The following is a 15,320-nucleotide window of genomic DNA, read 5'->3' on the forward strand; positions in this document are numbered from 1 at the left end:
CGCATAACAATTAAAAATGACTTTATTGAAACATAAATAATAATGATAATTTATTTTTATAAAAATAAAAGATGTTTAAAAAGTTCTTTGATTTTTCTACGTTGATGTAGATAGTTCATCATCATTATTGAAGTCTACAAACATCGGACTATTCATTTAACCATTGAATAAAAAATAAGAGCAAAGTATAAAATATTCAGGAGTAAACCTTACAATAAATTATGCACAACCAATATTTTCAAATTTGAAATAAAATGCACGAAATTACTATTTAATGTGATATAACATAACCCAGGTTTGGAATGTTGTATATGAATTGAAATAGGAACAGTTTTGGGCATTAGCCTGTTGTCCTATATTTCAAAGTCATGATTTTACAATATGGAATAAATAATAATGTTTACCCATTACACTGTTCTCGAGTTGCCTGAAAGTCTTTAAATATTCTCCAATAAATTTGAAAATCGTGTAAGTAAAGCCAGTTATGTATCTATGTCTGATCTATTCATATTAAGAGCAGTTCACTTTCCTCGAATAGACATATCCATTTGTAGTTCTGAAATTTTAGTAAACCTTACAGAAAATCATTCAAGAGATGGTGGTGCACTTGAAGTTTCTATTTTTCAACCAATTAACATTATTTTTTTCTCAAAAAATCGAATAGAACTTTACATAAACTATTAGAGGTCATTTGTTTTTTTGGTCAAGTGCACCACACCGAAGTTTCCATTTTTGAATTAATTAATTTTTTTTACAAAAACCTGATGGAACTTTCATTAAGTAAAGAAATATTGGCCATTTGTTTTGGTAGGCCTACATTTGTTTTGTTTTTGTTTTTTGGTTTTGTTTTGGCCATTTGTTTTGGAATCAGATCTAGTATAATTTAATGTTTAGTTTTGTGATTCTTTGAATAAATGCTGTATTAGCCTATATTATAAGGTTGATACATCATCATGAATGTTTCACATGAATGCAAAATATTAGCATTAATGATTTGGGAATGAATTAATAAGTTGGAAATTTTTCATTCATGGAAATTACCGTATTAAAGACAAACAATAGGCACAGCTCATTACAGTTTCTCTCCTGAAATTCTTTAGAATTATATTGTAAAATGAGATAAGGCTGAACTAGCTCTCTTTCAAGCTGAATCATAAATATTATTATTACTGAATTGAAAATATTCACAATACGAGAACAGTTTAAACAGTATCGGTACTGGAGTGACATTATGATATCAAAATTTTATTATTATTATTGAAAGTTGAACGAACATCTTGACCTTTCTGGCTGATAAAAATAATGTGAAAATGTTGTATGGTCAGAGAGCGTTGAGAGATTACAGAGGGAAGAGGTAGAATAATATAAATTTATCAACCGTAGGCCTAAATATCTCGTTGTATGGCCTACTTCCACATAAATCTCAAAAATATCATGCAAAAAAATATTAGTAAAATCAAGGCTAAAACTGTTAAACCTTCTATTCATGCTAATTGATTATTATTAATAACATTGACTGAGATTGATGATTCAAATAATTTATTTAATTGTAATTATAAAATGTACGCTTTAATTTTAAAAGGGTTTAGAGGGAAAACATTTTCAAATGGAATAAAAACGCAATATGTTGTACATTCTACTCAGATGTGGGATAGACACTTTTTAGACAAGTCAATCTGTTTTTTCAGATTGATTTCTACGGTTTTCGCAGATTTAACGTCCAGTTCGGACTCCCCATGTTGTTTATACTACTGAAACGTTTATTCTACAATAGATATATTCGATATAAGTAGAATGAACATTTCAATAGAATAGACAACATAATTTTGAGTTTTAATTCCATTATTGTTGTTGGCTTGAATTGTGGGAAGTCAAGTAGAAAGTTCCACTTCGCCGACTTTCATTGTGAAACAATTTAACAACATCTCTGACAACAGTGCTCAATCTATTGAAAAAATTTCACTCTAAAAATACGAGACAATATTATTGTAGAATCATAAAAATTGAAACGAATTTTACCCTAAATAAGCATGAAATAACAGAGGGATTCAGAAGTATTGAATCGTGACAGTTGAAGTAAGAGTGGAAATAGAACTACTCGTAAAGATGAGTTTGTTCACGTTCATTGATTCTCCACAAATCCGAGGAGTACAAGACCTTTTTCTAACCTCAGAAAGAATTGACTAGGACTTTAAACGGCTTTCTCGATGACACTTGATTCCTGCCAAAGTGCAGCTATAAGAGTTCTATGTATACGTATAGAGTTAGTATACTTGATTGGATAGATAGGTATAGACTAGCATATGCCGTTCTATAAGAGTTTTATATACAGGTATACAGAGTTAATACATGGCTGGATACATAGATATAGACTAGCACACATGCTGTTATATAAGATTTCAGTATACAGGTATGAAGTTAATACTTGGTTGGATAAAAAGATATCAACTAGCATACGTGCCGTTCTAAAAGAGTTTTATATATAGGTATACTGAATTAATACTTGGTTGGATATATAGGTATAGACTAGCATACATGCCACTCTATAAGAGTTCAGTATACAGGTATGAAGTTAATACTTGGTTTAATAGATAGATATAGACAAGCATACGTGTAGATGTTGACAAGAGTGCCTTCATAGCAGTACTTGAAAATGACATCGAGCCAGAGACAAGAGCTCATACCAGAAGGAGAAAAACCAACGGAAAGGAGGGAGGGATGTGGGAGAATGAAAAAGGACGAGAAAAGGAGAAGAGTTGGAAGGGATGAAGAAGGTGGATGTGGAGGATGGAAAAGATGAGGTAGATGAAGAAAAATAAGAAGAAAAAATGAAGAGAAAGGATCATGGAATAGAAAAGAGAAATGATGAGGGTAAAAATAATGATACAGAGGAAGGAGAAATAAGTGAGAGAGAGAAATGTTCTTGGAGAAGAAGAGAAAGAATGCTGAAAAGAATGAAAGAGTGAAAAATTGAGTGGAAGGGATGAGTGAGGGAGTGAGAGAATTATCGAGAGAAAGAAGAAATATGTGAGGCGGAAGAGAAATCAAAAGGAATATCGTAATAAGTGGAGGGAGGAATAAAAAAAAATAGGAAAGAGGATAATGGAATAGGAAGAGCAAATGAGTGAGTGTGGAAAGGATAATACAGAGGAAGAAGAAATACGTGAGAATTGAGAATTATGTTCGTAAAGAAGAGAGAGAATGATGAAAAAATGACAGTGAATGGAAAATTGAGTAGAAGGAATGGATAGATAGATAAATGTCTTTTTTAAGGGATGAGTGAGGGATTAAAAGAATGTTCAAGAGGATGAAGAAATAAGTGAGATGAAGACAAATCAAGTGAAATTTCTTAATAGAATAGAATCGCTGCCTTTATTTTTTACCTATAGGAGGGCGGAGTTAGGGCGCAGCCGGCCCTCTCTTACACTCAACCTTCCAATACAACGCTGAATAATTACTAGATTAAACAAATCAAATTGAGAAAAAAATAAATGGAGGAGGAAAGATAAACGAGAGGAAGAAAAAAGAGAAGGAAAGAGGATGATAAAGGGGAAGAGGAAATAAGTGAGGGGAAGAAAGAATGATGGAGAAGATGAGGAAAAGATTATGAGTTGGTAATAAGAGAGGAAATTGTGGCGAAGTCAAAATCAAATCAAATCAAATTTTATTTCGCCATAATAAAAAGTGGAAGAAGTGGAAAAAGAAGTAATTGAGGAGAGAACTATGATGATTATAGTGAGAAAGACGGAGAGAAGGTGCCAAAAAGGAAGAAAGAATAAATGAGAAGGGGTGATTATGAAGAGAAGTGAGGAAAATGAAATTGAGGTTGGAGGTGAAGGAGGAGAAGAAGAAAAAAATGAAGAGGAAGAAGCAGAAGAAGGAAAAGAAGAAGAAAAGAAATGAAGAGGAAGAAAGGTATAAAGCGAGAGAGTAGTGGATGTTGATAGAAAAATATCTACAAAAAGAACCTGATGGAAGAGTAAATGATTAGAGAGGTGATGAATAAATAAAAGAATGGAGAGGAAAACAAAGAGAAAGATGGTAAAGAGAAGAGAAGAAATGAGTGAGGGGATATAGTAATGCGATAAAAATGATGAAGAACAAGAAGAAAAACAAATGAATCTACATGGAAAACTAGAAATAACATTAAGAAGAAAAAGAGACAGAGAAGAAAAATAATAATTATTGGAAAGGGGGATGAATAAGAAAATGGAAGTAGGAAAGAAGAAACAATAAAAACTGAGCTGTCTCACAAGTGGGTTGAGAAATTTCTACCCCAATAGAAACCGCCAACCCACTCCATCCCTGCAATATCGCTTATTTATTGCTCTCTTCAAATTCTTTCCATTCTATCAGACTTCCTTCTAGCACATTCCATTCTTCACCCTTTCCACCACATTCTTTATCTATTAATCATCGTACTTTTCGCCTATTATTCGTACCGATAAATCTATTCCTTTTCTATCATGTTCTACTTAATAGGACTAGAGTTCAAGCTCCTATGTCCAAAGGTTTTAGAACCTACATGAAACTTTCGTTCTACAGAATTCCAATATTTTTTGGAAGTTTCAGCATCTTATTTTAAATAGAAAAATACAATTATTTCGAAATCAATAACTTTTGAATTGTAATAGCATCTAAATTGATAATTCATGAGGAAAAAACGTAATGAAAACAATAGCCTACTATTTTCATAGTGATAGCGAAACTTTGAAACTTTACCAATAGTACAACAGTACAAGTGGGAAGAAAACATCTGAAAAAATTTCTTCCTGTGGAAGGTCATGGAAAATTCTCACAAAATAAAAATTATCTCAAATTTTCTGTTATGAAAGAGAAGATAATTATAAGATATTCGACTTGCCAATAATTTGATAACGGATTGAAATACTGATGAATTAGAATATTATTTCTTAACACAAGTTTCAAATGAATTCACTTAGAATGGAACAGAAGAATACACTTTACTGCTTCAATGGAATTAATGTGGAAACAAGAGGATACAATTAAAAAGAAAACTATCGTCAGTATGCCAGAGGAACAATACATTGCAAATGAATAATAAAATGATTGATAAAATAATAAAATAACAAGTTTGAATTGGTAAGATTTTGTTAATTTTAATCAAAAATTGGGTTACAGTCAATTACAAGAGTAGCAATGTGATGAACACTGGGGTATCATTATTTCATGCATTTTTTTCGAAGGAAATATGAATAATTGGATATTAAAAGTAATTTAGATAAATCATTGGAGTGAAAGTTCTCACAGGCCTGGATTTACATATGGGCTGAATGGGCTATAGCCCAGGGCGGCAGAATTCAGGTGGCGGCAGATATTGAGATATTGGTAGAGAAAAAATATATATTTCAAAAATTTCAAGTATGAGGAAACATTTTACTTATGATAAATATTAAGCAGAACAGTTTGTACATTTTAATCGATGAATAAATCAGTGATCATCAATGGGACTACGGAGGTATGCAGATACCTCCATCTACATTTACATTATGATAAAATGGAGATATGCTATGGAGATATGCAGATCATACAAAGTTGTGCAAAATAAAATACCGTTAGTTAAGGTGTTTATTTTATAGTATGATGTTCAAGGGAAATTGTTTCAATAATTGGTATGTCGTATCTGGTAGGAATATAATATGAAGGTAACTGTATCTCTTTTATATAAACTAAATATCTAGTTCTAAATATTTTGTGTTGGAGAAGATTTGCCACATCATTGTTCTATGGTCTCAAACTTTGACGAGATGTATTATAGTCTGCAGGGGGTAGAGCCATAGCAATCTGGATATTCATGCTTCACTGCACGCATCCAACAAAAACAGAATGATCTATTCAAATTTATTTTCTTCCAAAATTCAACAGTTACTAAGTTTGTTACAGAATATACTTTAACCTAGTATAAATAACTTCCATTAAAACTAACAAAAACAACACTAAGGCACAAGTATGTTAGTAAAAATGCAACAATTGGCATAAATGAAAATCACTTGTCACTGGTCGACAGTGTGCCAGGTAAATAGGAAACGCTTGTGTTCTATTCCTCACCCGAAAATTTGAAAAAATTGTCAATGTGCTCGCATCCTTTACCTGCCAAAGGTTCTACGTTTATATTTTTCTCCCTTGACTGTTCCATGCCCACATTCAGACAGGCTTTACCCAAATCGACTTATGAAAAGGGGAGAGGGAGGGCGGCAAATCTTCAAATCCGCCACTGCATGAGCAGAGAAACAAAATTTGGAAGGAGCCCAGCAAGTGCACACGTTCAGTATGAGTTCCCTATACTCTTTCCAGATTTTGTTTCTCTCAGCCCGCTCCGGGCAAGGAGGCAAGATATTTTTTTCTTGGGAAACTCCCGTGTTTCGGAAGGACACGCTAAGGCCGTCGGTCCCGGCTGCCCAATAACAGTCGTTAGGTCATGTCAGAGGCCCTGAAATTGATAAGGTGCGTCCTGAAAACTCTGACATTAGACCTGAGCCAGCAAGGACACTCGATATTATTATTATAAGTTATGTTTTTCTCATCTGAGCGCTTGTTCATGCATGACCACGCCGTATTGCAAATATACGCATCCAATAAGATCATACCCTAAGCTTGCTCTGCATAGGAGTCGCCTTGAAAAATGATCTAAAGGAAAATAATCAAGAAATCACAGTCGTAGAAAAACGTACGGTGATAAAAGAATAGTAGATTGTCATGACTACCAATGTATTGGATCGATCGATTTTCTGAAAGTAACTCAAGCTCCTTGCAACTATAAATTTTAAAGATATGAGCATATTTGAGTTCATGCCGAAACTTTCGGCCCGAAAGTTGATAAGCATGTCAGCATTATGCGAGTTATGATATGAGCGAAATTTATAATAGAATAATTGAGTTGTCTTTGATGACAGAAAGACGTTCTCATTGTATAATGTATGCTTAAAATTGCAGAAAACTAATAAAGAGTTAGTAGTTATGACAAAACTATCAATTAAGATTGGAAACATTTTTCTAAGAACCAATGTAGCATTTAGGATTATATTCTTTCCTCAGTTGATCTAGTTACGAAATGCTTGACAAATAGGTTAATTCCACAAGCCCTGGACACGCTTTCTAATCTGTTACACAATAATTCACTCAATCCATTTTTTTATCACCTATCTTGAGGATGAGAATATTAGTGAATATTATATTGAAAACACGTATATAAAAATAAGTCGAATGAATAAATGACAGAGTATGGAAAATAAGAGTTTTATGCATGACAACCTGTAGGGACGTCAAGATTCATGTAACCTGCATTATTTTCAATAAAACGTGCAAAACTTGAGATTTAATTGAACTCACCTCGAAAGATGCTTCAGAATTTGATTTTTTATTAAATACGCCATTATTGATTTATTTTTATAACTACGATTATTCAAAATAAAGTACAGAGCTATGGTTTGGTGTGCTAATTCACTTTGGCATTTTGACTCTCATCAGCTGATTGTCTGCTAGATATCATGCTGCCAACATTTCGAACAAAAATACACTGTGCATACAGGCTTCTCATAATACATTCTTGCTTCATTTTAAGAGAAATTAGAGAATATTGTTGATAACGTTTTAATGACTATGAGATTATTTAACTCATTAAAAGAGTTATTTGCAAGATAATTTCTCTGATATCGATCTAAGATGGCTCCATTCACTTGATCTTCTTGCCACACCCATTGGCGCGCTAAATTCAAATACTAACTGGTCACAACAAGAAAGCAAGCGCCTAATAACTTTATCAAATCAAATAATTATGATGATATTGAGTAATAGAGAATAAGTATGCCAAATAATCAATAATAACTACCAATGATCTGTTGCAATCACTAGTTGAGTTGTCATCGATTGCAGTACGGACCGTACCTATTTTTTGTAAAATTGAGTTCTTCCTATTGATAGGTAGGTACCTAATTGAACAAATTATTGATAATGATAAATATTACTCGTATCTATATATAGCCTACGGTAATTGATACCTTGTTGATACATATAGTTACTGGATTATAAGGTTTTATTGAAATCATGATGCATTCCTTACACAGAGGACTTCATCAACAATTTATTATACAACCAAAATTCAGTCAACTGATCATCAACTCAAAAGTTGGAATGCAATAGCAAAACAACTGTTGAATGAATTTAAATGATACTCATACTTAAAGATCTGATACTCATTAATATAATTCTCTAATCATAAGATCTATTACAATATTGTTTGAAATTCAAACCAATCCAAGTTATAGTCATTCTTTCATAAGTTCACTTATTAAAATATCGTACTTATTTATTAAAATTTATCTGCAGTTTGCAGCAATTAAAATTCAACTTAAATCTTAGTAACTTAATGTTTTGAAATCACAATATCACTTATTCTTTTAAAAATGTGTGAATGAATAATATACTACACTAGCCGTGAGGCTCGCTTCGCTCGCCATATCCGTCTAGCCAGGGGGCTCCGCCCCCTGGACCCCCGACTGGATCGTCCAAAAATAAGATCAGCGGGCTCGCTTCGCTTGCCAAAAACGCAGATTTTGGGCGTATCTTTGGCGTTATTTCAAATTCTTTCTAACACAACATTATTACACCCTAGCTGAGCTTCTGTACTAAATTTGAACATTTTCTGTTCATTTGTTCTCGATAAAGCTGAGAAACGCTGGAAAAACGCAGATTTTGGGCGTATTTTTGGAATTTTTTATTTTAAATTTTTAGTTCTGCGAGTGAGTGAGTCAGTCAGTGAGTGAGTGCCATTTCCAGGGCCGCCCAAGGTTAATAGTCGCCCGGGGCGAGATTTTGATAAGCGCCCCCCCCACAAGTATAGTGCGGTAAGGTATTATTTAAAAGTAAAGCTACAATGCTCTTCCAGGAGGAGAACTTCCATTATAAGATGCATCCTCTCCTTGATAATCATGCTATAGATTTTGTAAGCAGTGTTTAGCAAGCTGATTCCTGTATAGTTGTCACATGAACTTCTTAGTCCAGTCAATATAGACGACATAAAAAAGGAGGTGTGCTTGCAATTTATATTTTAGTTCTGATTTTTTAATATATTATTTGGATACATGAGAAAAGTCCAGAGCCTCGTATTTTCAGTTCATTTTCCAGTTTTCAGCTATTTCTGCCAAATCCAGTAATCGGACGGAAAAATTTGCTTTAGCCTTTGTTTTAGATTATAAAAATTCTGAATAAAATGAGATCATTCGCAACTCTCCATCTCCAATAAGTACTGAGCTATGATTTTTCAAAAATGAGTAAATTTTAATGAAAAAATCAATTCTGATGAATTATTATAGTTTTTGATCAACAATATCTTCCGATTGTTACCATTTAGTTAGATGTATAATTCAAAGTCCCTCTGGGTTTATTTTTGTGCTCTACAATCAAAGATCAGTTGGAGCGCTCTATCTCATGTAGATTTCCAGGTACACCTGACAACAATGCTCCTTGTGTTGTGAAAAACACCTAATTTTCGACTTCAACCATCATCACCAACTACATTGTTCTCACATTGATATTTCGCACAATGACATAAGTTCATGAGATTATGCTCTATGAGAATCACCCGTTAGATGCACTTCATTTCAGTATTTCCTAGTGGAGAGGCGCGCATGAAGACACCTCAAGGATCAAAATTTCAAACACTCATAACTTTTGACACAATGCTCAGATTTCATCGTACTCGTACTACACTTGAGGCGTACTACACTTGATAAAGAACCTTTATCATTTCAGACCAGCTGTAATAGAGAAATACAAAGTTTATCCTACAAAACTTTCATTGATCAGAGGGCAGCTTATTTATACGAGCAGTAAACTGATCAATGAAATACCTTTTGATTTAAATTTAAAAATTAATAAAAAAACCATGAAAGAGTGGATTAAGAGGGAGTATTTCTTTTCCTTATCAAGCATAGCATTTTAAATAGTTATTCATTTTTGTTTTTTGATCTCTGTATTTTTTCTGCTCTTTGGAATGTTTTGTTTGATTTTTGCTGATTCTATTGTAATTGTTTATTTATCAGTTGAATTTAAACCTAAATTTTTAGAATTATTTTCGAAATATTATTTATTTTATTTTTTTTTCTCGTTATTTTGCAACTCTCACCAGCGGGCAAAGAGTTTTTTCTTTTTGCTGGTGATGCCTAGTTTTAAAAATATTTTATTTAAGAGTAAAATCATATATTATTCTTATTTTATTTAGTTTTATAATATTTTGTTTACAAAATGAAATTATGTTTATTGTTTTTATATTTTTAAAATTGGTCAAATTATGAAAATTTTGTAATATATGAATATAATTAATTTATGAATTGGCAATAAATAAATAAAAAAAATAAAACACTTCGTTCTTCTTGGCTCGTCAAGGCGGCCCAAAATCATGCATTATGAGTCAAATTCGGTCGAAAAGTTGGAAATTTATTGTTGAGTGTACTTAAGCCCATATTCCAATACACAAAAAATAGCCAATTTCTAGTAGTTGGTGATGAAGGTTGAAGCCGAAAATGGGGTGTTTTTCACAATACAAGGAGCATTGTTGTCAGTTGTACCTGGAAATCTATATGAGATAGAGCGCTCTACCTGATCTTCGATTGTAGAGCACAAAAATACGCCCAGAGGGACGTTGAATTATACATCTAACTAAATGTTAACAATTGGAAGATATTGTTGATCAAAAACTATAATTCATTAGTATTGATTTATTCTTAAAAATTTACTCATTTTTGAAAAATCATAAATCATTACTAATTGGAGATAGAGAGTTGCGAATGACCTCATTTTATTCCTAATTTTATAATCTAAAACAAAGGCTAGTATAGAGCAAATTTTCCGTCCGTTTGTTTACTGGATTTGGCAGAAATAGCTGAAAACTGGAAAATGAACTGAAAATACGAGGGTTTTTGGGTCACTCTGTATCTAGCACAAGGAAATTTTGCATGAAGAAATTGGTTCTGGACTTTTCTCATGTAGCCAAATAATATATTAAAAAATCAGAACTACAATATAAATAATAACCACCAATGTATATAGTGACTGGACTATATCTCCCTTCTTGAAAAGAGATTTGACTGTAGCCACTTTCCAAACTTCTGGGATCCTCAATTGTCTCCAGCACATATTTATCATTTATCGAATGGAGGAAGTGAAGTTTGAAGAAGAGTCCCCCATGCTTGAACAGCTCCATATTATACCATCCGGCCCAGCTTGTCTTATTTTATACTCTTTTCTAACCTTGTATTCTGCAGGTTAAAACCTATTTAATTTTAAATTTCCGTTAATATTCCCAAATTGAAAAATTTTCAATTTATTTTAGATTGAAAAATTTAATTTATTTTATATTGAAAAATTTTCAATTTAGGAATTTCAACGGAAATTTAAAAATAAATAGGTTTTAGCTTGCAGAATACAAGGTTAGAAAAGAGTATAAGATAAGAAGTTTTATCACTCAGCTTGGGACAATGAAGCGACCAAGGACGACCAGGTTGCAGGAGCAGTGGGCGCGCACAGGCTCCCTCAATTATTGGAAAAATATACGCCTATGCTATGCGTAGAGTGACTGTATTTACCAAAGTTTAGTCAGTGAACGTCAAGTTTTTATTGTTTATGCCACAATTCACACTACAAAAGTAATGAGTTATACATAGAAATGGATTGATAAGGAAATGGTTCAAGACTTTCAACGTGAAGATGAAATAAAGGTACTTGAACCGATAATGTCGGGGCGGTAATCATTATACGACCGCGGCGCCCGGGGCGACCGCCCCGGTCACCCTGCCCTTGGGCGGCCCTGGCCATTTCGCTTTTATATATATATATATAGATAGATAGATAGATAGATTACCAGTAGCTATTTCTATAAATTGAAATCATAATAGAGCATTTAATTTTTAAATATATATATATATATATATATATATATATATATATATTATATATATATATATATATATATATATATATATATATATAGATAGATAGATAGATAGATAGATAGATTACCAGTAGCTATTTCTATAAATTGAAATCATAATAGAGCATTTAATTTTTTTGTTTTCCAGTTTCCATTATGCTCATTGATTATTGGAAACATATTGGACGATTTGAGCTAATAAAAATTTAAGTAGAATCTCAACAATGTAAATTGATTAAGGAGGAATTTGAAATGAAACTACATTATTCTATAAAAAAGTATAATATACATTCCATTTTATACATTATTAGGAACAAAAACTTTCTATTAGAATTTAACAATGCAACATATTGAAGCAAAATGTACAAAATTACAATATATTATATTCACACACATTTCTTGTAAATCAATTGTTAGAGATATCTAGCTGAAGCGAATAAATTTGAAAGTTAACATCAAAATATTATAGAATCGCATTTACAATGAAGCAACATTAAGTTTGTACATCTGTATTCTCATGAGTCTCATAATGATGATGATAGCTCCACAATATTCCAACAATAATTATTGTAGTTTTTTTTGAATATCAATACCTACATTGTGGGAGGAAGAAGTGGAATATTCCTTCAAAAGAATTTCAAAAACATCAACCATTTAAAATTTCTGTTACACAATGATGAACTATTTTGATTCTATTTAAACAACAAAGCTTATGAATTTGACATTATCACATTTAAGTTTAAGTTTCAAATAGAAGGTTTAGGCACATCCATACAAAAAACTAAGACGAATCTCTTCTACAGAGTGTTTACTTCCATATTGTAATATAATACATAAATATTTCTCTGCTATAGTCAACTATTTTCACATGTATGTAATATATATTTAATTTTATCAGACATCTTAGTACTGTATAATGTAATATCAATATGATTCTTCATAAATTTAACAGGTTGTCTGTTGGATTGTAATTTATTACGAAGCTCCACAATGGTGGAAGATAAATACAACCTGTAGTCTTTGAGAATGTATAACACAGTTACTAGTCACAAATAATATTACTTGGGATTATACTTTTCAATATAAGTTAATTTTATTATAGATAACCAACAACCAGACAGTCCACCATAATGCATACTTTTATAATATTCTAGTTGAAACCTTTTTTTGGCATGCAAATGTCATTTTAGTCTGATATCAAGTAAAACAGCTAAATAAACAACCATTCAGTTCAAATACGATAGCTCACACTTACTATACCGGTACTTCAAAATACCGAATTCAATAAATCATACAAGTAATAAAGTTATAAGACACATACTATTTAATGCATCAATATTATTATTAGTTCAAAATTAAAATATTTTTCAACAAATACTTGTTAATTTTAGGAGGTAATAGTTGAAACTTTCACTCATTATGAAAGATCAAATCCAACAGTTTTATATCAGATAAGTAATTTCTATAATGATTTTTCTAGTCACTTATTCAGAAAGACTTTATGGCTTGAATAGTAATGCCAATAAAGACATCACTATTCCGATTGGCTTTCATAGAACACATTTACATTGTATTTCCATTATGATCATAGTTTAATATTGATTTTATACACAGTATTTTAATCTTCAATCACATTTATAGCCCCTTTTATTAAATAAATTAACAATATTCTTATTCAAACACATGTTTTTGTTATTAGCATAAATAACTTTTCAAAATAGCCTACTTTTTGTTATAATTTTGTTGATAATTCAGTTAATTTTTAGATAGATATACAGTAGCCTATACATATCCCACAATATTATTCTTTCTATCTTAAAATTATTTACTATATTGAAATTATTTATTCACAATATTCTGATGCATTGCAGTCTGATATGGAACTCCGAAGGTATGATAAGTCAAAACCTATTATACACTCCATGCATCAATCGAGTATCATCAAAACCTACTATTACTTAGTAGTAGATATAAGTAATAGTAGGTATTGGTATCATTCATTCCAATAACTGTATCAAACAATAATTGTATTCATTTGTTTTTCTTTTCCTTTATTCATATCAGAATACAGTTATTCAATAAACATGCAGTAGATGTTGTTGTTGATTAATTGAACAATTACTGCATGCTTTCTAATTATTAGGCCGATTCCCACATTTCATTTCATCTATCCGAATTGTTTTCTATTCAATTTTTGAATCATTAAAATTATTTTCACATTAAAAAATTGAAAAAATTTAGTAATACACTAAAATCTAGCAGGGAGGGGATAGTTTACTGAAAGTTGACTAAGTTTACTGAACTTTGTCCTAGATTCCACTTATGTTGAAAAAAATTAGAAGAATAATTCTAATATTATTTTCCCAACGGAACTTCTAATCAATAGCAAATTCAATTGTTGAATCTTATAAGTTGAGTCTTATTTTTTTGGTTCTTGGCACTGAGGAAGGAACACCAATTATAGAACTAAAAAACTCTTATCTATGGTCTTGTGCTATAAGTGAAGCTGTTTATTGGAAAACTGTTTGAAATCAATGATGAAATAAACTATTTGAAAATCACCAATGTTTGAACATAGATTTAAATTTATTTATTTGTCATGAACAGCATGGGTTCCAGAAAGGGAAATCTACTAAGACTGCAATAGTATCCCTTGTTGAAAGACTAATAGATATAATAGATTCAGGTGAGAAGGCAGCCGCAATATTTCTTGATTTATCCAAAGCTTTTGATTGTGTGAACCATAGAATATTATTGGAATACTAAAAACTGTAGGTGTGAATGGTATAGAACTAAAATGTTTGAATCATATCTCATAGGTAGAAACCAGTGTGTTGAGCTTACCAAGTGGATGGGAATGAAATAGTAAAAATTAAATCTCAAAAACTGGAGGTCCAGGCTGGAGTACCTCAAGGCTCAATTCTGGGTCCCTTACTGTTTCTGTTGTATGTGAACCAATTACCAAAAGAGTTAAAAGATCACAGAGCTCTGTTGTTTGCTGATGACACATCGCTTATCTTTAACAATTATTTATTAGATAGTCTATGGAGTACAGTCAATTGTCCAATTCTTGAAGCAAAGGCAATTAACAATAAATAGTAAGAAATGTCAATTCCTACAATTCAAAAGTAAATATAATTCAGTAGAGGATAGAGAAATAAATGTTTTGTAGAGGAAAATGAATTAGACCAAGAAGAGAAAGTAGCATTCTTGGGAATTTTATTGGACAGGAAATTAACATGGCATCCTTACATTGAGAGGATATGTAATAAGATATCATCTGGGGTATTTGTCCTGCGGCAGCTTGCTAGGCTGAATGATAAAAAACTACTGTTAACTGCTTACCATGGACTTATACTATCTCATATTAGGT

At 31.7% G+C, this 15,320-nt stretch overlaps 1 protein-coding gene across 2 annotated transcripts in view; it reads right to left on the minus strand.

Moving 5' to 3' along the window:
• The window catches only part of LOC111056143 (UHRF1-binding protein 1-like), a 101,694-nt gene extending 94,214 nt beyond the window's left edge, over positions 1-7,480 (minus strand). For both annotated transcript variants that reach the window (XM_039438929.1, XM_039438928.1), the window contains exon 1: positions 7,351-7,480. In XM_039438929.1, coding sequence (XP_039294863.1) covers positions 7,351-7,394 — 44 coding nt within the window. In that variant the 5' untranslated portion in view covers positions 7,395-7,480. The remainder of the gene's footprint in view (positions 1-7,350) is intronic.
• Positions 7,481-15,320: the final 7,840 nt, after the last annotated feature.

This window comes from Nilaparvata lugens, chromosome 12, assembly GCF_014356525.2.
Source record: "Nilaparvata lugens isolate BPH chromosome 12, ASM1435652v1, whole genome shotgun sequence".
Lineage (NCBI taxonomy): Eukaryota > Metazoa > Arthropoda > Insecta > Hemiptera > Delphacidae > Nilaparvata > Nilaparvata lugens.